We start from the raw sequence: 24,357 nt of genomic DNA, 5'->3' as shown, positions 1-24,357 counted from the left end.
CTCGGGATCTGGCAGATGCGCAGAGTCGGGAAGAGAACAGTGATTGTGACAACAGTGCCGGTGAGTCCGGAGATGACACACCCTTCCCTGATGAGGGTGGTGATGAGGAGGAAGAGAATGATCATGGACCTGATTTGACGAGGGAGCATGCTCCACCCCCCGTTAGACCAAGAGTGTACGAGTTCCACGTGCCGTTTCATTCAAGGCATATTCCCTACCTTGATCATTTGCCAAGTATGCCGGATGTGGATTCCCTCACAAGGGATTTTGACGAAATTCGGACAGCAGTGTGGGATGAGTCTAGACCAACGATACTCGCAAAGGGCATGCTTTTTTCTAATAAAGCAACGTCACGCTGGGTGCCCATGCTCGCCCGGCACAACTGCATGTACAAGTACGCGAGAACAGCAGCACCCCAGCTGTACTGGGGTAAATCACCTAGCCACTCAAGATGATGAAGAAATCTCAAGCTGACTAGGTTCCCCGTTCGGGAACAAGACCCCTCCAAACATAAGGAGTAGCAGCAACCTCGTATACCGGTGAACATGATAATCCTGTGTATTGCCATCGATGTCAGGATGCAATATCTCCAAATACTCTCGAATAGTCGTCAGCGGAAAACGACTGGCCCCAGCCAGTGCATTCTCATCCTGTGGCCGGAAACCAGTGAGCTGTTGCAGCATGTCCAGGTACTGCGCATCTGTCATCTCTCTCATGGCCTGCGGCAGAGCAACGGGGTGTCCATCAACGGGCAGCCTATATATAACCTCCACGTCCTGCAATTGATGGTGACCTCGCCAATGGCAAGTGGAATATGTGCGTCTCCGGTCGCCACCGCTCTATCAGGGCCGTGACCAAAGACCAATCGAGCTGCAACCGCCCGATCTCCAAAATGCTATAGAAGCCTGTATCCTGCAGGCGTCTGACTGCACGAGGATGGAAAACTTTGCCCTTCAGAAAGTCTCACATGTCGTCCACTCTCCTGACGCGGAGAGTCTGGGCCAATAACTCTCCCTCCCATATGTGGGTTGATCTATGATCGCCCTGTAACGATAGTAGCTCATTGCTGGAAGGTTCGGGATGAATAGGCGGCACCTCCATGTCGTCTACTGTAAATTAAGAAACATTAATTACATGTTAGTTTTATAATTTTATATATTTGTTTGTAAATTAAATAATTAATTTTTATAATTATACAATATTTACTTATTATGTACTCACATAAGGGTTCCAGGCTCGATATTTGAAGCTCAGCAGTACCAAGATATCCTGAATTCTTGTATGTGTTAGTTTTATTATTTTACATGTTAGTTTTATAATTTTATATGTTTGTTTGAATTAAATATTTAATTTTTATAATTATACAATATTTACTTATTATGTATTCACATAAGGGTTCCGGGCTCCATATTTGAGACCCAGTAGCACCAAGATATCCTGAATTCTTGTATGTGTTAGTTTTATTATTTTACATGTTAGTTTTATAATTTTATATGTTTGTTTGTAAATTCAATAATTAATTTTATAATTATACAATATTTACTTATTAAGTATTCACATAGGGGTTCCAGGCTCGATATTTGAGGCCCAGCAGCACCAATTTATCCTGAATTCTTCTATTTGTTAGTTTTATTATTTTACATGTTAGTTTTATAATTTTATATGTTTGTTGTAAATTAAATAATTAATTTTTTATAATTATAAAATATGTACTTATTAAATATTCATATATGGGTTCCAGGCTCGATATTTGCGGCCTAGTAGCACCAATTATATATTGACTATAATTGGACAGAGTTTGTNTGATCGTTGACTATAACTGAACAGAGTTTGTGTTTGATCTATCAATTATTTTGACGTATTTTTGAGTATAAGAGATACTTAAACTACAGGGATACTACGTTAAAAGATACTACATTTTACTACGCTAAAAGGCACTACATTTTACTACCCTAAAAGGGCACGATATTACTAGTCTTTAAGTAAATAAATAATATAAACCAGATAAAAACAACAAATACATTTAGTCACAAAATATTCACGAAAATACATATACAACATTAAAAAGTACTCCCTCCGTTCCAGTTTATGTGAGCCTATTTCCTTTTTTATCCGTTCCAAAAAGAATGATCCATTTCTAAATTTGGAAGCAATTTAGCTTAAACTTACAATTCTACCCTTAATGAGAAGCTTTTATAACCACACAAATACTCTGGGCCCTTTTTAACTTGTTTAGGACCACAAATTCCAAAAGTCTTCATTTTTTCTTAAACTCCATGCCCAGTCAAACAGGTTCACATAAATTGAAATGGAGGGAGTAACTTATTAACATTTTTTTTAACAAATAATAATGATTTCTCAATTTTTACATATTTTTTTAGCACACTAATACTTAAGTCCGGATATAACATACCAATTTAATCGCAAAAAGAACACAACACATTTAAAATAACTAATATGCATTTTTTTATACGAGTTTCGACAAAAACTAAATCGGAATACCTCGATTTGTGTTTTTTGGAAAGTTGAAGAATTGAAGATTTTAGTTCGAAATGAGCAACCACAATAAGAGAAGGCCTTAGCTAGGATGTGTGACCAACACTCTCTACTTTTTGTGGGATGGGTGGGGTCCACTCGTGTGTTTTTGGGTCGTTAATTGGGGGGGCGGGGGGACCGCTGGATCGATTTTAGAATTAGGGGGGAGCTTCTATTTGAACGTAGGGAAGGGAAGGGGATGGGTATTTGAAGATGAAAAATGTGGTTTATTAAAGCGTTTTATATATAGCGCTTTATTGAAACCACACTTTATATGAACGTCTAATCAGCTTCAGGTAAAGCGTATTTCGAAAACACGTTTTATATAAAACGCCTTTTTAAAACGCGCTTTACCTTAACGTCCAAAACGAACGTTAAAGTAAAGTGCGCTTTAAAACCGCGTTTTATATAGTTTGATCACTTATTTTTTCCCCACTTATTTCGGTCTTTTGAGTCCAAAACGACCGCATTTAGGTTTGGACTCTGATTATTATACATCTTCAAAATCATCGTACTCCAGAGAAATTGAGTACGTCTAGGTTATTTGAGCTAGTTATATCCTAGACCACAGCTACTCATGAAACTGCTCAAATTCTTTCTTCTTTATTTTCTGATAAATTAATATTCTTATTGATTTATATGATACATCAAATGGTGAAATGGTGTTACTACATTACAAAAAATGCCTATTATAAAAAGAAAAATATAGGCTATTGTTAATTATACTAAATGAAATTTCATCTTTGTACCAATAAATAAATTAAATATAACTGTAGAATATTTATCTTTAGGGTAATTTTCTCGGGACTTTGGACAGTTGTCCCCTCTCGCTCTCTCAAAATTACCCAAAACATTACATCATGAAGGCATTTTTTTTTCCATAATTTAATTCTTCTGGCGTTTAATTATTTTCTCTAACTTGTCTATCTATCATGGTATAGACACACATTATATACTACTACCAAATATGACAACTTCTTTTCCCATATATACCATAAATACACAAGTATTTGCTTGTGAACATGTACTTAACAACCAAATAATTCATGTTATATATGTATCAAGTTAAAATTACATTTTTCCAGCTTCTAAGTAACCAAAACTCAATTTCCAATATGTAGAGGGCAAGAGTTACAAGTTAAAGTTGCTTCGAGCCACTACAATATATAGCGTGAAGTGCAGCAATAGCCACTTTTAAACCCGCTATATAAAATATATCCACAATTTACAATGTATTTAAAGATTAGCCAATTCATAGCCAATTCATCCAAACTGCAGCACTAAGTATCCTGAATTTGAAACTTCAAGACAGATGTAAAATTCGAATTTTTGAACACAATTTTCGAACTTTAAGACACGATGTCCTGAAGTTTGAATTTCGAGGTTTAAACTCTAGAACGCCGTGTCCTGAAGTATAAGCGAAACTAGCTAATCTTTAAATACATTATAAAGTATAGATATATTTTAAAACTGGTTACCTGGTGTCATTTCCACCAATATATAGCAGATAGAGACCTTGAACATACCAAAAAAGTTTATATGAGATCTCCCCAAACACATATCCAAACATGACAAAACCAAGTAAATTATTTCGTGCCTTGTGAATTCCGAAGTATTCCATACAAGTAGGACCGTAAAAAAGGGGAGAAATTCAAAAATAGCCAGATTTACCACTGATCGTTGAAAAATAGCCAAGTTTCAAAAGTCATCGAAATTTAACCACTTTAAATCTGAGCGAAAACACTGTTCAAAATCCGGAAATATACGCCCGCAAATTTTACGGAGTTCCAGCATAAGTATGCTGGAACTCCTGTAAATTTTACGGGAATTCAAGCATAATTATGCTGGAACTCCCGCAAATTTTACGGGAGTTCCAGCAAGTATAATTGTCCAGTATAATATACTGGAGTTTGGAGCACTCGTGCTCCAGTCTCCCGCAAATTTTACAGGAGTTAGCAAAGTATACCGGTCCAGCATAATATGCTGGAGTTCGTACACAAATGCACCAGAACTCCCGTATATTATACTGGACCGGTCCCTGTTGCAGCAAAATAGTTCTATTTTTCATTGACTTGGTAAACACTGGCTATTTTTCATTGACCAGTGTGAAAACTGGCTATACCATGATATTTTAACGTAAAAAAGAGATCATTTCGCGCTCCCGACAACGCATAGCAAATCCAAAATTAAAGTACAAAAAGGTAAAAAGCAAATAGAAATTATTCCATTTAGTTAATCCGTACACATAACCTGGAGACTGTTTGGTGCAACTCTTAGTTTAGTTGATTTAAACTGATAAACGTTAAGTGGAGAAAATATTATTGCAAGTATCGAAACTAATTCTATAAATAAGCATTTATATATTTGAATGTAAGTGTTAAAGCTGATAATAAACAAGTAGCAAAAAAAATGACGATTCAATTTGGTTAAAATAGGGTATCACTATGTAAAACTATTTAATAGACATACACTCTTAATATTTACTTCAACAAGTCTTATAGTTACAAACTTAATACTCCTCTCTAGCACTACCAATGGAAAAATATTGCAGTACCCGACACAACTTAAGTGTTTACTAACAAGAAAAAAGAACCACCACATCAGAACCCACTCACTAAACTAACAACTTAAGTGTTTACTAACAAGAAAAAAGAACCACCACATCAGAACCCACTCACTAAACTAACATCTGATCTCAGTATCTGGTTTCTTATGTACACGTATCTGTGAACTAACCCTTAGCCAAAGCTAATGAACTATAGTACACATGGTTCAAGAAAACCGTAGCAGAACCTTATTGTAACACATAATTTAGGCAAACAAGTAATTTCAGTTTCTCTAGTTGCCGATGGCAACTCTATGTACATACTATTGAACTACTCTTAATTAAAGCTTTATAGTATTTACTGGGAGAGCAATGATTCAAGAGATTTCGGGTCAGTGACTGGAGGGCTACATGTGAAGTTTTGACAAACAAGGGCAATTAGTTTGTCAGCAGCAGCATTGTTTTTCGCCATCAAAGCAATATTTCCGTTAGTTTCTTCCCAAAATCTCATCTCCTCCGCATCGGTTGGATCGATGTGAACAACCTATTTAGAATCAGTACTAGTAAGAAGCAAATTTCATCAACCTACAATGTCATATGAAGGTTTAGCTCATGCACGGAAAGTACTTACCGTCTTGTTAAGATCGTATGCTGCATGAGCAGCAGCAACCATGTTTTCGAACTCCTCAGAAAACTTCACTCCAACTAATACTACCTGCTTTCTAGTAGGAAAAGCCAGCATGTCTGCTGCACAGCACATCAGTGGCACAGCGACAGCTGCATCTTTCAACCTCTTCTCGAAAACCGCCTATCAAATGCAAATACAAATTTACTGGCAACAATACACGGATCATATAATCAACATCAGACGCAGAAAGTTCAAGGCAAAAGGCACACCAGAACATGTTCTGCAGTCTCTCTGTAATGTTTGGATTTGTCACCAGCAACCATAGAGGCCAATCTCACTAGATTAATCACTGAAACAGAATTCCCTGAAGGCTCCGCTCCATCATGATCTTCTTTCACACGAAGAAGAACAGAAGGATCTTCACCAGTTGTGCTGAAGTAACCTCCTCCAGCTTTGTCGAGAAATAACTCATCCTGCAAGAAATAGTTTAACAGTAATAAGAACTTGTCCTATTGACCGAAAGATCAAAAATTTCTTACTTGGGTCTCCTGAAGTTCGAGTGCCCAACCCAACCAGAAGACTGAACCACCGAACTCGTAAAGATCCAGTACACCTGATACCAGAAATGCATAATCATCTAGAAATCCAGGTGCTTTGGAAGGACCATTCCTAAAGCTATGCTGCAGCCTGCGTGTCTGTTGATTATAAAGGTTATTCCTGATAAAATATGCTGCTTTCTCAGCGACATCCATGTACTCCTTGGGCTGAAAATGATGAGCAGAAACAAATTTAAGCAGTCAACAGAGAAGGCAAACCTACCAACAGTACCTGATTTAAGACGTAAGTTAACTAAATGTGTCAAAATGCTTTGCAAAAATGAGAGTATATATATAACAAATAAAAGTTAACCAATAGACATGGGTGTCAATCCAGTAATGCACCAAAGATCCTGGTTTCAGAGGCATATAGAACCTTGGAGGACAATGAGTACCAATATTTTCATTAAACAAACTGAAATTTCAACTGCTTAACAAAGATTTTATTACTACCAGTTTAAGATTTTACACATGCCTGCTGAGAAACTGCAGTGCCACGCATTTATGAGACTAACCCATTTCTAAAAGTCAAAGATGGCTCTGAAATCTTACATTGGTGCCTGTCACAGGGAAGTAGAATCTTGTTCCCTCTGGTTCTCCCTTGAGAATTTTTGACGCTTTAGCAAGAGATGAAATCACTAGGCCATTCCATGATACAATAACCTACAAGAATAGATCTTTCATCGCACTGAACATAATGAAAATAGTAAACACATCTGCGAAAAAAGAAATATACCTTATCATCCAGATGTGGTCGGGGACGTTTTGACCTCACATCAAAGAGTCTCTGCCGAGCGTTCCCCAGGATATCAAGATACTGCTCGACAGGCAAAGCATGTTTTGATGCCATCGCAGAGGTACTACTTCTTTCTATTAGCACGTTTTTGCCCTTGAATTCATTATGTGGATCACTCCTCCTTGAAAGATCACAGTTACCTGAGGGTTTCACATAATAGTGATCCTTGACAAGCGTTGCATGCTCGCCAACTATGCCGTCAACCTTCATAAAAATCAATGCACTCAAGCTCAATGCTGGGCAGAAAGTCGTGTCACACAAGTAGCTTTCTCGGTAGGTATTTTCTGTTTTCCTCTTTTTATCCTATTTGATTGTGTCACAAAGTAAATGTTTTCCTCCTATATTTTGTTTTACTAATCAGACAAGGCTATAATGCTTGCTAAGACTGGCTTCCTATATGTGGATTGGGCTAAGCATTGATCAAACAGTTTTAACATGTTTAAGGACTAGACTGTTTTTGAAGTTGATGACACCTTCCATAGCAGCAGCTGAGAATATAATAGCGCTTATGCAAACTATTTGACCAGAAGAGCTACTTGTTGGGGCTACTTAATTTGAAATTTTGTTAGAAAACAGGATCCGTAAAATCTTGATTTAGCTGAGCCTGGCATAAAAATTTGATTTGTCTAATCTGCACCTTACAAGAAGGCTGGCTTTTCGATTCTCCAAGCCATTTTATTTCAGACACTTCCAGTAGATAATCAAAAAATGATGCATATAACTTTCCGTTGGAAACTGATTAGTCCAGCTTACTTGAAGAAATCAAATTTATTGAGCAACTCCGATTTTAAGTTATAATTCGATGTCCCACTTTATGAGTCAAGCTGACTTCTAAATTGCTATACCATATCAACCATACTGTCATTTGCCAAAAGCATATCTGAGCTTTCTCCAACCTTTAAAGATTTGCAACACTAAATGAGCATGGTGTAGAGCGAAATATCAAGACATTATAAGCTGGAAGCCTACTGCCAACAGCATCTGAGGCACGACCACCTGACCAGTCTACCCATTCCAGATGTTAGCCAGCAATTGCTGATTCATACATGTCTCAATACCCGAACTTCAAACAACAAAATAGAAACGATACCTATTCAAACATTTGACAGTAAAAACAACAGTGATAAGTACCTCGGTACTAGTCCAGACATAGAAAGCACCCTCCTTTTTCCGTGACGCGCCTTCAGATTCATAACTATCAGCATCTTCAGCCGAAAAAATTTCACCATTTGGACCAATCATATCCCTCCTCAAGTAGTCAAGGATATCACGAGACAAACTTGAATAAAACACATCCTTTGTGATACAAAAAGCATCGAGATACACATTACAAAGTTGACCCTGATCATATAACATTTTCTCGAAATGTGGAACTGCAAGAAGCAGGAAAAGAACGCATCAATTGAACGAGAATTAAAATTAAATATCACAATACATACATAATAATTCAGCTCACCATGCCAGCATTCATCCACACTGTATCTGTGAAAACCACCTCCAACATGATCATGGATACCACCCCTCGCCATGCATTCTAAAGTGAACAAGACCATATCTAGAGCATTCTTGGCTTCACCTGATTTTCCAGTCTCCCCAGACCTCTTTGAGCTGTAAAGCATCAGCTGCATCTCAACTGGCCTTGGAAATTTGGGTGCAGAACCAAAACCACCATATTTTGAATCGTAGCTTTCTCCTAGCTGCAAATGCAGGGGAGACATGTGGATGTTAGACCACATCATAACAATATCACATATAATTAATTCTTAAGAGTAGCATTCAGATAATTTCAGGAACAAGCAAAGATGTCAAATTATCCAGTTAGCCATAGACTCAGCACCACCCTGAGGTTTGCGGGTCAGCTTCTCATGATATATATTGCCCCTTTTCTCAATGGTCAATTACCATAGAGAAAAAGGCGCAATATCTATCATGAGAAGCTGAAGAATTCTGAAGTACTTCAAAATAATAGGGATACTAGCAATAAAGAAGAGACGGGAGGATATAGGTCTCTCTCAAGCATCAAATGTGGCTTTTCTTGTAAGTAACTCCAAACAGTCAGGTTGCCACCACATACAAAAGACAACTCCGCTATGTATTCACGAAAAATCTTACATGATCAGCACATTTACGCAGTGCAGTTTCCGGAACCTCATCTGAAAGCTTATTTGATGTTGCAACTGCCGCCATTGCCTCTGATAATTGTTCTATTGCAAAGGATCCACTCTGGACAAGCATATCTCTCTTGCTGTTCCATGCTTCCTTCACTTTCCTAAGCATGATGATAAGCATACAGGAAATATTCTCAGAACTTTGAGCTTAAAAAGAATTCCATTTATATTTAAAGTGCAGCACAAGTTCATGTTGAACAGCTTAATCTGAAAGTAGAGAATGTGCACACCTAAGTATAGTTTTAAATCCTGGCCTTCCATAGTTGTCTTCTGGAGGAAAATAAGTCCCACCCATCAAGGGCTTCAAATCAGGTGAAAGAAAGACGCTTAGTGGCCAACCGCCACCACCATATAAAGCTTGCACATATGTCATGTACACCTGAGAATAGAACAAAAATTAGGCCACTCATTGCGGATAGCATAACCTTTGGACATTAAAAATCGAACAATCATTAAGGAACTAATAGTAGTCAACTAAATTCAGTGCGCGTACTTTGTTCATCACATAACCAGAGACAAGAAAGTGATGATACAACTTATTTGCAAAGTATAAGATACTATCAACGAGGATAATCAAAGAACACCAAGAGCAACGCTGAGTGTAACCAATAACCAAAATACAATAGCATACGTCAAATAGCAATGCAAGTTGAATGGAACAAATGTAATCCAATAGAATCAACTAAAAAAGCGATCAACTAGAGCGTAATCCAATGAGACTTTTTACCTTGTCAACATCTGGACGCTCCTCTCTATCAACCTGTACACATACAAGGTAAAGAAATGTTGATTTGTTGGAAGATTATAGACAACTAGCTAAACGCAGAACAATAAGTTAGCTTGAATAAACTTTCAGATTCACCTTGATGCTAACGAACCAAGCGTTTAGCAATTTGGCCACCTCTTCATCTTCAAAAGATTCAACTTCCATGACATGACACCTTATCAATTAATAAAGCATTAGTCTTCCACTATATTAATTTCTAGAAACTCTCCAGGTAAAAAAACAAAAACTTACCAATGACACGTGCTGTAACCAACTTCAAACGTGACATGGCAAGCACCACATGATCCATGACCAAAATACAGCATGAAAAGATTTCAATATTAGCTTTTAGGAAATCATAATTGAATCATTTGGAATAACTCCAATAGAGTAAAAGGGGTACAGGAAAAATCACAAAGCTGCCTCCTTAATTTAATTTATGTGGCATGTTTGAGGGGTGCAGAGATTAAGAAAAACAGAAAGACTTTCAGAACTTATGGTCTAAAAGAATTGACATTAAAATGTAAAGTATGCCAACATAAAATGGGACAGTGAGTAATATAATGAAAAACAAAAAGTTACTGACTTGACAAAAAGATAGGGACATCTCTATTGCGAGCTTCAGCAAAGGCCTCCTCACCCCATGGATACCAATCAACCTTCCCATCATGAACAAAGTAACAAAGTTAGTGCAGAGAATACAAGGCATAAAGTTTCCCTTTCTTTTTTTAGTTTAATAACAAAATTAAACATTCCATCAAACAGCCCCCAGACTCTCACTATATAAAAACAATTTTTATTAGTCCTCGAAATTTAAAAAGTAGTAGTAGTAATATTGAATACCGGATTATGGGCGTGCTGAAGAAGATAAGGACTATGTTCAGAGGTAAGACGATTGTTATGCTTATGGGAAGAACTGCTGGATGATGACTGTTCAGCCATGGCAAGAACACTCAGAGAGTGAATGGGGCGACGAAAAAAGGGAGTAGTACTAAGCAATTGGAATTTGATGGGTTTTTTGGAGAAGCAGTAGCGAGATGAGGAAGAAATTAGGAGTCTCTTGAGCATAGAAGATTTGAGAGATTTGCCAAAAATGGAAAAGGAGTTTCGGGGGTTAGAATTTTATATTTATATTTATATCTATAGGCACCTTACTAATGCTTAGCTAATTTAGAGCAGCTGATAAGCATTACGAAGGTGCTATAAGCACTTTAAAGTGATGAAACTGATTTAAAAAATAAGCAGTTACATGTTTGAATAAAAGTGTTAAAATTAATAATATGCAGCTAAAAAACTGGATATACGAAGAGTTTTGTTTTAAAAAGAAATATTTTTTGACTTATTTTTGGCTTATAAACACTTAATTTATAAACACTTTTAATTTTACCAAACGTGTCGATAAGCCAAAAAAGTGCTTATAAGCGAGTTTGACCAGCTTATAAGCTCAGCCAAACACCCTCAAGGTTAGAAGAGGTGGTGCGAATGACTCCATGCCATTTGGAAGATTGAGGGAGAGTGCTTTGGTGCCAGTTTACCACGTGGCCGCTCCAGAACAAACCTGCCGCCAAACGCCCAGTTTCCAAATGAGTACCGTGCTACTCTTTCCATCTCAGTCTGTCTTTGTTATTTCTGTTTCATAAAAAATATGATAGTCATAATTTAACAAGAGAAAAATTTAGAAGATATTAGATACCACAAGAATGGGGTAATAAAAATACATAATATGAAGGTCAATGTATCTTATTTTTTGTTTGAGTCCAGAAACTGGTTTGTTAATTTTATTGCTATAAAAAGTAAAATATTTAGAAAAATTATCAAATAATAAGAAACTACGACTTCTGAAACATTAATATAAACTAGTATTAGTATTCGCGCAATAGGCGGACAAAAATTATGTCAAATTATGATATAAGTTGTTTGAATCATGTGCAAATAACCTTAAAATATAAATCTCTCAGATAAAAATTATATAACATTAGATATTAATTATGAATTGCAGGATATGAAATTATTGTTCAAATCTCATAGTAGACAACTTTTTTTTTTTTATATATGCAACAACCTAACCCCATGATTTTAGTACTTGCATTTTTGTTTCGCTGTCAATATTAAAGAATACTAAACATGTCATGTTGTGATCTGTCTTGTTTGAGTACATTAGATCATATCATTTTAACAAAATTCTTACTATAACTTTATTTTTATCTGAAAGTCAAATATGTCTTATTCATCACATCTTTTTTACGCAATTCTTTTTTCTTTTCCTTCTTTATAGTTACTGCATTATTTATTATTTAATATTATTATACTATCATATAATTTTTATTAGCTTAATAATTAAATTAATGTCTTATTGACCTTTTAATAGCCTTTAATAAATATAAATGTTTTATTCTTGAAATTTGGTATATTTTTATGCTTGCATCATCTTCTTCGGAATTTTTAGTCATTAAAATTTATCAATAATATTTTTTAAATATAATTTATTTATTTTTAAATTAATTTAAAGTATAAATATCCTCACACTTATTTTTTTTATATATTTTCTTCCCTACTATAAATCTTAATTAGTTTTTATATTAATATTTTATCTATAATCAAAATAATATTACAATTTATTTTAAATTGAACTTTGAATTGGTCAAAAATATTAATACATAAGTTATTTGATTATTAGGTTCCAAATGTATCGAGTTCTCTTATAAATTATTTTTGTATTAGATGCAGTTAAATTTTCTTCTTTTTTAGCTTTAAGATACAAATTTAATTTTTAATTTTCATTAGTAAATTACCTATATTAGAAATTTATTATGTATTTGTAAATAATTTATTTTAATCATAAAAAAATATTTTCTTCATTGTTTGAACATATTATATCTAAATATAGTAGTAATATTTTTATTGTCATTTTATTTCTTCACGTAATATTTTCAAAAATATAAAAATTGTGAAATAAAAAAAATCTCATCTAATATTCAAATAATTATTATCATTATATTTTCTAAATTGGACCGCATTTTCAAAAAAATTATGCTATACTTTCAAACATAAACTAACTGCACTCAATTCAGATATTAATCATAGAAAACTACTTACCTAATTGTTTTACCACATTATATTTAAATGTTGTAGAAATATTTTCACTATCATTTTATTTCTTTACGTATATTTTCTTTCTTTTTTAGCTTTAAGATACAAATTTAATTTTTTATTTTCATTAGCAAAATTACCTATATTAGAAATTTATTTTGGATTTTAAAATTTTATTTTTTTATTTTTTATTATTTTTTTATTTTCATAAACAAGACTTCAATTTCGTGATATTATCCATAGTTTGAGAGTTCTCATCATAGTTTCAAGAACTTTCTAATCTCAAATTCAAATAGACTTTCCTTTTCATTTCTAATAGTAAATTTTTAATAATTTAACATAATTTTGTTACTTTTAATCTAATATATAGTCTTGGCTTTTCATTAACTTGTAACTTTATTTAATATCATTATCAACTACTATTCTTTAATTTAATAGAGATAAATATATAATTTTTTAATCTTAAAATAAATATTTATTTTGTTTTAAAAATATTGTTCGAAAATTTAATTTATATTGTATATTTTCTTTATTTTATTTTCTAAACTTATGATTTATAAATATCCTCACATTATCTCTAATTTATTTTCATTATTCAATATTTTTAGTTTTTATTTTATCTATTAGACTTGAGTTACGTGGACTTAGTCATATTACGACTTTTCTTATCACTATATAAAAATCTTTCTCATCTCAAATTTAAATAAGTTTTACCCTTTTTCTCTATGATAAAAAATCTGAAATTTTATTTTTACTCAATTTATTATTTATTTTTGATATTTATTACTCAATACCTAATATTATTACATTGTTTGAATTTAATATATATTTCTACCATACTCATTCCGATATAATATAGACAAAAATTATTTAAAAAAATCTCTTCTCAAATTCAAATAATATTTATCATTCTATTTTCAATATTGGACCGAATTTTCAAAAATTAAGTTATGCTTTCAAACTTAAACTAATTGCACTCAATTTAACCTTCTACGAAAAATCTCCGTATATGTAATTCGAGATGCTCTCTCTGAAGGCACACGTTATGCAGGGTTAGCTAACGTACACACATCATGATGACTCGACGAAAATCGCAGACAACGGCACCGCCAACTAAACCAGAGGCGGTAGAAGGAGAAAGAATGGTAACACCGGAGTTAGGGATTCCACAAACGATAGGTCAAATGTAATTAGTCCACTGGATGACTGGAATGGGGAGTGCACCAACTGTCATGCAAGCTTCAAAATGTGCTGAAATGGAGAAGACTCAACCAGTAGAGGTGGATAATAACACAGCAGCTAGGAAGCTTACGTTCTCAAATCAACGCTTAAACTATGGGGGAACAGAGACGATGCTAGCTTTGGTGGTTAAAGGCAACAGATCTCAACAACAGGGGATGCAATTGGAGTATTATCCCCCAATTATCAAAGAAGGAGTAAAGGTGGTTCGTCTGAATCAAGTAGGGGTGGCTGAGCAAACCCAGAAGTGGCAAGCAACACTAATTAGGTATGTATTGGGTGGAAATCCATCCTTCAAAGATATGCTCAAATTCGTGTATGGCGTTTGGAACTTCGTAGCAACTCCACAGGTATTTCTTCATGATGATGGGTATTTTGTATTCAGATTTGAATATGAAGATGATAAGAATAAAGTTGTTTAGAGAGGACCATACACATTTCATAATCGACCTATGAAAATGAAACAGTGGGTGCCTAAATTTCAGATGAGTAAAGAAATGACGCGAAATGTACCAATTTGGGTGCTATTTCCAGAGTTACCAGTTGAATATTGGACAAAGGAGAATCTAGGTCGAATAACAAGTTATATAGGGAAACCTATATGTTCTGATAGACTAACGGCAGAGGGAGATAGAATATCCTATGCGCGAATGTTAATTGAAATGGATGTTTCTCAGGAATTGCCAGACAGAATGCTAATTGAGGAGGCTGATGGCAAATATAGGGAGCAAGTCCTAGACTATGAATGCTCCACCTTCATTTTGTGAAGTGTGTTCCAAATAGGACAGGATGAAGCTAACTGTGAGAAGGCCCTAGTAGAAAAGCAATAGCACAAGGTGGAGAAACAACAAAAACAAGGAAAACCATTCAAGCAACAGAAGAGAAAAATACAATGGAAAGTAAAATATGGTGTTGAGCATTCAGAAGTACCAGTACAACAGGAAACAGGGAAAGAACAGAAAGGGGAGATAAGAGAGAATCTGCAGAAGCAACAAGAAGAACAGAATAATGCAGAGCAGAATGCTGAACAAGAAGAGGCATTCCAGCCACAACAAAGATCCAAAGGAAAGCAGAAGATGAAAGCACAAGTTCAAAGCAAGAGAGCTCTAAATACACTGAGATAGAGAAGCTGTTAATGACAAACAGGTATAGCTCTCTGAGAATACAAGAGGATTGCAACACTGCAAAACTGACTGAAGGGATTGGCCTCAATGAGGAAAATCCACCATGATAATAAGCTCTTGGAATATAAGAGGGCTGAATAAGCCCTACAAGCAGAGAGAACTCAAGGCCTTTCTGCTGAAACACAAGATTACTTTACTAGGCTGCCTTGAGACAAAGATAAAGCCTAGAAGTGTTAGCAAAGTTAAAAGGAAGTTTTGTAGGGATTGGCAAGTGTTTTCAGATGAGAATACAAGTCCAATTGGGAGGTTATGTTTGTTTTGGAAGGATAGTATGGTTCAAGTCCAAATCCTGATGGTCACTACTCAATTGATTCATTGCCAAGTGAAGGAAAAAGGGCCACAGTTTTCATATTACATCACTTTTGTATATGGAAAGAACAAAGTGCATGAAAGGAGGGAGCAATGGTTTCAACTAAGGCAGATTTATAGCACAATGCAGGAGGCTTGGTTGGTAATAGGAGACTTTAATAGTGTTCTGTTTGTTAATGATAGAATAAATGGTCAACCTATACATCAAGCTGAATTAGTGGATTTTCAAGTCTGTATAAGAGATATTGGAGTGGGTAAATTGAATAGAAAAGGCTGTCAGTGGTCATGGTGCAATAAAAAGGATGTAGGAGATAGAATCTATAGCAATATTGATTGGGTGTTTGGAAATGCCTCTTGGCTTACAAAGTATAGTAGTCTAGAAGCTATATATGAACTGCTAGGGATTTCTGATCACTCACCTATTGTGATAAATACTGAAGAGGTAAAGAACCACTTACAAAAGCCTCTTAGGCTTTACAATGTTTTGTTACATCAAAAGGAGTTTAGAGAGAGTGTGAATGAGGTCTGGAACCAAAGAATTAAGAGGTATACTATGTACTCTGTATGGATTAAACTGCAAAGATTACAGAATAGAACCAGACAGCTGAACAAGGAGATGAACTCATTGGAGAAGAAGATTGTGAACTTAAGAATGGAGCTGCATAATACTCAAAGGAAGCTGGATGATGACCCTCTCAATAAATAGTTAATTGATCAGGAAAGAGAGTTGATTATGCAGATTGAAAAATGGGAAGGGGTAAATGAACAATTACTCAGACAAAAGTCCAGAGCAGTGTGGATAAAAGCAGGAGATAGAAATTCTAAATTCTTTCATGCTCAACTAAAAAATAGGCAGTCAAGGAACAGAATTGCATCCATTTGTAATGAACAAGGGAGGAGGGTAACAGAACCAAAACAGATTGAACAAGAATTTAAAAGCTTCTTCCAAAGTTTATTGGGTACTTCAGCAAGTGAAATTCCCTGTATTTATATTGAAACAGCTAGGGATGGATATTGTCTTACAAAGGAGCAACAACAATTGCTTATTGCTCCAGTAACTATGGAAGATATTGATAAGGCAGTGAAGGAGCTACCAAACGAAAAAGCACCAGGGATAGATGGTTTTCCAGCAGAGTTTTTCAAAGAGTACTGGCATATAATTAGAGAAGAAGTCAAGCAAGCAGTACAAGAATTTTTCAAAACTGGGAAGTTGCTTAAGAGTATTAATTGCACAACAATAGCACTAGTTCCTAAGGTTGCTAGCCCAAACTCTGTCAAAGAGTTTCGACCTATTGCCTGCTGCACTACAGTGTATAAGATTATTTCCAAGATTCTCACAGCAAAATTAAAGTTGATAGTGGACTCAATTGTGGGACCTTCTCAGTCAGCATTTATAGAAGGGAGAAACATACTTGATAATGTAATTATTGCACATGAGTTGGTCAAGGGATATACTCAAAAGGGAGTTTCACCAAGATGTTGTATAAAGGTGGATATAAGGAAAGCGTACGACTCAGTAGAATGGCCTTTTTTAAAAATGATATTGATAGAGTATGGTATGCCTACTAAGTTTGTGGAGCTGATAATGAACTGTGTATCTACTGTCAGCTACTCATTGATATTAAATGGAGGTTTAACAACTAAATTTGAGGGGAAGAAGGGGTTAAGACAAGGAGATCCAATGTCTCCTTATCTCTTTGTACTGGTGATGGAATATCTGAATAGGGCATTAAAGAAGCTGAAGGATAACCCTGACTTTAATTATCATTCGAGGTGCTCTAGAAATAACATTACTCACATATGCTTTGCAGATAATTTGATTCTGTGTTTTAGAGCAGATAAGGTGTCTATCAGATTGCTACTAGACATATTCAATAATTTCTCAGAAGTGTCAGGCCTTAAGCCTAACATGGAGAATAGTGCTTTATACATTGTAGGTGTTACAAGGGAATTCAAAGATATGATTTTGGAAGAGATGCAATTTACACTAGGGGAGCTACCATTTAAATACCTTGGAGTACCATTATCTTCAAAGAAGCTGACAGTTCAACAGTGTATGCCATTGATTGAGAAGATCACAGCTAGGATTAATCGGTGGACTGCCAAGCTACTATCATACAGTGGAAGGCTCCAATTGCTGAAAAGAGTAATTTTTGAAATGCAGACTTACTGGGCACAGGTGTTCTTACTGCCAAAGAAAATTCTTAAGCTAATAGTCTCAGCTTGTAGAACTTTCTTATGGACAGGAAGGGGTGAGCCATAAAGGAGAGCTTTAATTGCATGGGACACAGTTTGTATGCCATTCTCAGCAGGTGGGTTAAATGCACTGGACATTCATATATGGAACAAAGCTGTACTGTGTAAACTATTATGGGCAGTTAGTGCAAAGAAGGATACCCTATGGATACATAGCTACTACATCAAAGGGCAAGATAGCATGACAATGGATACTCCTAAACAAGCATGCTGACTTGTTAGGAAGATTTTTTATATCAGATATTGGTTTATGGAAAAGCATACAAGTACTGAGCTGCAAAGGTACTATAGAAATGGCAAATTTAGCATCAAAAAGCTATATATTGCTATGAGACCTCAATTTCAAAAAAGTTTGTGGAAGAAAATATTAACTGGATCTAAAGCAATACAAAAACATAGATTCATTCTATGGTTAGCAGTACACAGGAAATTGGCTACAGTTGATCGACTAGGGAGATGGGGAGTAACAATAGCAAAGGAATGTGTACTGTGCGCAACAAAAGAAGAGGAGTCAATGGAGCATATATGGTTTGGATGTGAGTATGCCAGAACAATATGAGCTCTACTGTTACAATGGTTGAATGAAAAATATCAGATTGGTAGCTGGGAAGAGGAGATTGCATGGTTGAAAAGAAGAACTGTCAGCAAAGCTTGAGGTGAAATATTGATATTCCTATTCACAGCAATGGTATACCATGTCTGGGCAGAGAGAAACAAAAGAAGATTTCAAGGGGAAATAGTTGCTTGTAATCAGAGGATCAAAGATATTGCAATGGAGCTGCATATCACAGGGCAAAGTGAAACAAAGTGGCACAAAGAGCTGGAAAGATTGAAGAATTTTCCTAGTTAATATAGTTCACGTTGTTATAGAAGTTTTGTTAACTGGTTAGTCAGATAGTTCTATAGATAGGTCTAGTTCTGGAGTCCAAAAGAACTAGTGGATGTAAATATTCTTACTTGGTTAAATAAAAGTTTAATAGTTTAACCAAAAAAAAATTGCACTCAATTTAAATATTAAACATAGAAAAATATTTTCTTAATTGTTTGAACATATTATATCTAAATGTTTGTAGAAATATTTACGTATAAAATATTTGTTTGCCCAATATATCAATATTAATATGACTTAATTATTCTTGTTATTAAAATATTCTGTACTGACTTTTCAAATTTTTTCGTACCTTATAAATAATTTGTATACTTTGATTTTATTTTGCTGCTTATAAATTATAGTTTTATTTTATATTTTAACTTACTCCAGAGTATAAATAGTAATAGGTTATCTCAATTTACGTCTTTCTATATTTTTTTTATTTTTTTATTATAGTTTTTTAATTAAATTCTTACCTCCATATTTCTAGCTAATATAGAAGAAAATCTATGAGTATATATATATATATATATATATATATATATATATATATATATATATATATATATATATATATATATATATATAAGATTTGTCTAATATCTGTTTAGATTATGCATAAGATTCATCAAACTACTTCCATTAATTATGTTTTCATTTATATTTAATGTTGTCCTAAAATTGCCAAGTGACTTCATTTTAACTTGCCACTTGCTTAACCACAATGCATACTACCATCCTTTTAATATAATATAAATTTTTTATTATAGTTTTTTAATTAAATTTTTACCTTCATATTTCTAGCTAATATAGAAGAAAATCTATGAGTGGATCAATATATAGATATAGATATAGATATAGATACAAATATAAATATAAATATAAATATAAATATAAATATAGATATAAATATATAGATAAGATTTGTCTAATATCTATTTAGATCATGTATAAGATTCATTAAACTACTTCCATTAATTACGTTTCCATTTATATTTTTTAATCATTAATGTTGTCCTAAAATTGCCAAGTGGCTTCATTTTAACTTGTCACTTGCTTAAAACAATGCATACTACCCTCCTTTTAATATAATATAGATTGTGATGGAGAAATTTTAGACAACGGCTCCTACCTAAAGGTAGCTTGTCTCGCCCAGGAGGTGGAAAGAGTTGAGAACATGTGGCGAACGGGTGCATAATGCGTGAGAATCTGCCGAATAGTTCGGGCCAAATCCTGAAGAAAGCTAAAAAAAATGCTGTTTGATGAGCCTGTGTAGTATTAGATAGTTGGTCAGGTAAAGCCTGAACAAACCAATGATGCTTAGGTGGTCTTTTCTGCAACTTTTATCGAACGGGAGAATTGTGGTAATCAAGATAGGATAAGATAGGGTCGTGAAAGAATCATCCAAATTAGAGTGTTGATCTTTTTTTGGGGGGGGGGGGGCTTCCAATTTGATAAGATTCAGAAACGAAGGTTCATTTAAATAACTAATTACATAATTAAGTTTTGTTGGTGAAATTACAAGAAATTACAGTTGAAAAATAAGATGAAGAAAAATAAATAAATATTCTTCAGGCTAAGGCGCGGATATCTCGCTCTCTTTAAGGAGATTCAAGCCCACTGCGGTAGCATCTTCACCGGTCCAGTAGTAATACTCTTGACTTATCCCCTCCAGGATACAACAGCCCGACAATATCGTATGACTCGAACAAACTCTGGACAAGTTGTTGAGTCCAAAGCGCCACCAAAATGAACACCTTCCTACAACAAAAATCAGTATTTTCTTTTGTAATAATAAGTTAGAGACTTAGATCTTCTCCTTCTCTTAACTCTCTTTTTCACTACACCAAGTTCACTTTTTTCATACACACAATCATATTTTCCATCTATAACACAAAGAAGAAACACCGCTATTTATAGGTGTAGAATTTCTTCCATAAAATAAATAATAAGGTAATGGGATAATAAAATTGTGGAACATGGTTGTTTGTTACAAAATTTAATTTTTAGTGGGTAATTAGTGGTAGATCATGGCATTAATGGTTTCATAAGTTACACCAAAATAATGACCACTTTCTTGCCAATTTATAACTAATACCTTACAAGAAATAATGCACTTTAGTATTGTAATTTTAATATTAAAATACACTAACACCAATATTCCTCACTCATTTTAATATTAAAATAAGAGAGTTTACGAGTTGAAGGGAGACTATTATGCATAATGAAGGTGTGCTCTGCATTGAACCTCCACTTAGCAAAACAGCAATATCTACTCCAGAGTCATAGTGGTCTCAGACTTGGACTATGACTGCTTAAGCGGAATAAAGTATCACTGCTTACACATAATAACCAAGGTGTTGACATGAGCTTTATTAGCTAGCACATTACGGCCTTGTGCTATCCCCGGTTTTCATGAGTATTTTTGAGAATAAGCCCAATTCTCATAGGAAGCGGCCTACTTCCACACTCACATAGGCGAAATCTGTCAAGGGTGCTCCTATAAATCTAACACCCCACTCATACGAGCTACAGATTTTCATAATATAACTCAACCTCGCAAATCATTACAGAATAAATGCACTCATACCATAGGAATGGAACAATAATAAATATAATACTGCATTTAAAAATAGGTCACCATATAATTCGTTCTTCCCATTGAACCTGGTTATAGGATCTCTAGTCCCTAGGTTGGGTTTCCTCATATATGACTTATAAGTTTATGGGCTTCAATCCCATCCCCCTCGATGTATTCCAGACCCTTTCTGTTGCCAAGGCCTTGGTTAGTGGATCTGCAAGATTATCACATAATCAACATTAATAGTACCACTTATCAAATATCTCACAATATTATATTTTTCTCCTTATGGTCTGAATTTACCATTCTAATAACGCTTTTATGCTCTACCAATAGCAGTGGTGATATCACAATGAATTAAAATAGGAATAATGGGGTTTTTCAAAATGTCACGACCCAAACCGATAGGCCGCGACGGGCACCCGGTGCCTTACTCGATCGAGTACCAACATAACGTATCCTTCATATCATACTATCATAGGTAAAAGAGTCGGAAAGTCTATCATGAGATAACCAGAATAAACATGTGGAATACTTGACATAGAACGACCCAACTTGATATAGAAACTTATACATACGATGTACGAGCCTATAAGGCCAAAATGATCACTCGTACATTGAAGATAGGTCGACAAGGCCGTACAATATTTTATATACATGACATATGTCTACAAGCCTCTAAGAGTACATAAACGTCATAAGTCCTAGACAGGGCCCCGACATACCAATCAATACATATACAAAGCATACTGACCAAACAAGCAACTCCAGAGCAAATGGAGCGCACCAACACCTTCCACTGAGCTGATAGCCTACTTGGAGGACTCTCAACCTGTCTATCGGGACCTCCGGGCATGAAACGCAGCGTCCCCAGGCAAAGGGACGTCAGTAAAAATAATGTACCGAGTATGTAAGGAATGAAAATCAGTAAATAAAAGTCATGAGAGAAACATCGAATTTTTTATATCCTTTTTCTTTGTTGCTTACTTAACCCTAGCTAACATAGCTATCCGTCAGAAATAGCTGCATTCCATTGCAGGCTACTATAGAGCATATATTTTTCCGGGTGTTAAGAAAGTTATTGATTCGAAAATGGAGTAAAAGATTCAACATGTATGTCAGAATAGCTCTGTGAATCATTTCATATTTATAATGTCATGCATATGCGTATAAATGTCATACCATGCATAGGTATATGCGTACATAACATCATCAAGCCTCTGAGAGCATCCCGTCATATCATCTCGGCCACTGTAGGCAAATCAATGTATACCAGTTGATTAGGTGGTAGTGTGTACATAACGCCGTAACCTTTTCCCATATATATATGCGCGTATATAACGTCATCTGTTCATGGGTCAACGTACATGTACAAATGAATGCAATGCATGAGAAGTACGTCAATAAAATCTTTCGAAACGTCATAAGACCATTATGCATCTGATTAATATCATGAAATAAACTTTATCAACTTACATATTTTCTGAGACCCATGAACAGACGATAGAATAATAATACATATAGGGAATCAAGAACATAGGAACCTCTAGTATTTCTATGAATAGAGTTATTTATGAAAGTTGTGCATTTGCTCGTTTCGTTTGTATCGTAAGGATCATGCCAAAAAGAAAGAAGGAATAGCCTTAACATACCTAAGCCAATTCTCTTGACAATCCCTCTAACACACGTCAATTGTGGCAAATCACGTAACAGCGGATCGAAGAAGGGGAAAACCCGTATAATATTCTTGAGAAAGATTGCACCATACTCCCTTAGAATCGCAAATCCCACGTTGCTATAGTATTTAAACAGTCATCGTGTGTGAAATGTTGAAGCAATTACGTTACCAGAATGATATCTCTCTTTGTATGATACCTCTCTTTTCTATTTTATTAAGTAGTCATGTAGTATGAAATTGCAAATAAGTATGACACCTCTCTTTAATGAATTAGAGAGATTATCTTTAACCTTTAAGTGGGCCCCACTTAGGATGACTAACCTTGCCTAAAGGCCCCTAATTAGGCCACCTATTGTAATGAACCTTAGTCATTACATGGGTCTTGATTAAGACTTTCTTGGGCTGCCACAATAAGGGGGTTTAAACTTATCCAAAATTTTATAATTAATTAACTAATCTCCCACCATTAATTACCCAATTATCCACATAATTAAGAACTATCTCAAATTACTTAAAGTACTACTCACTTTTAATACACTTTATACACCTTACTATCATGGTCATGTGGTACCTTGTATGGCACTAGTCCATAAATATCGGATATTATAGTTTGTACCACATTTTATCTCAAAATGTCAAACTTTGATGAAACTCATTTTCTTCGATTTGCTTACCCTCTCACCTTCATGAACTTGTTTGAAATAGCATAATACTTTTAACCTAAAAAATCATCTCATTCCCGAGCTTACGTCGATTAACTTACGACGAAACTTTAACGTACAAAAATGTGGGATGTAACATCTCATTTTCGAGCTTATATCAATTTACTTATGGCGTACTTCCACGTACGAAAACATGGGGTGTAACGTCATTCCCCCCTTTGGAACATTCGTCCTCGAATGTTGACTGATGCACTTATCATTTTCATAACCTATGTCTTCCGAATACTTTAGTACTCTCCTTGCCATCTAGGCAACTGTTCTGTGAATAAATCCAAAGGCCAAGGCATTCCCCCTTTTAGGCCTCTTTCTTACACCACGACTTGTGGTCGGGATCCTTCCAATCTCGTAACTGTTGCTACCTTCTGTCTTGCAGCCTGTACCACTTTTTCCTTG

The 24,357-nt window shown here is 34.9% G+C and overlaps 1 protein-coding gene across 1 annotated transcript; it reads right to left on the bottom strand.

Annotated features, from left to right (window-relative positions):
* LOC109228598 (spermatogenesis-associated protein 20-like) lies at positions 4,975-11,141 on the bottom strand. The gene is made up of 15 exons (XM_019393746.1): positions 10,878-11,141; positions 10,621-10,693; positions 10,287-10,308; positions 10,131-10,209; positions 9,996-10,028; positions 9,499-9,647; positions 9,213-9,369; positions 8,557-8,797; positions 8,232-8,473; positions 7,041-7,304; positions 6,857-6,967; positions 6,248-6,472; positions 5,978-6,181; positions 5,712-5,888; positions 4,975-5,624 (listed from the first exon to the last, which is right to left on the bottom strand). The coding sequence occupies exons 1-15, from the start codon at positions 11,100-11,102 to the stop codon at positions 5,439-5,441; spliced, it is 2,388 nt and encodes a 795-aa protein (XP_019249291.1). The 5' UTR covers positions 11,103-11,141; the 3' UTR covers positions 4,975-5,438.

Source organism: Nicotiana attenuata, chromosome 7 (genome assembly GCF_001879085.1).
Source record: "Nicotiana attenuata strain UT chromosome 7, NIATTr2, whole genome shotgun sequence".
In the NCBI taxonomy this organism is placed as follows: domain Eukaryota; kingdom Viridiplantae; phylum Streptophyta; class Magnoliopsida; order Solanales; family Solanaceae; genus Nicotiana; species Nicotiana attenuata.
This window is presented reverse-complemented; position numbering and strand designations above follow the sequence as displayed.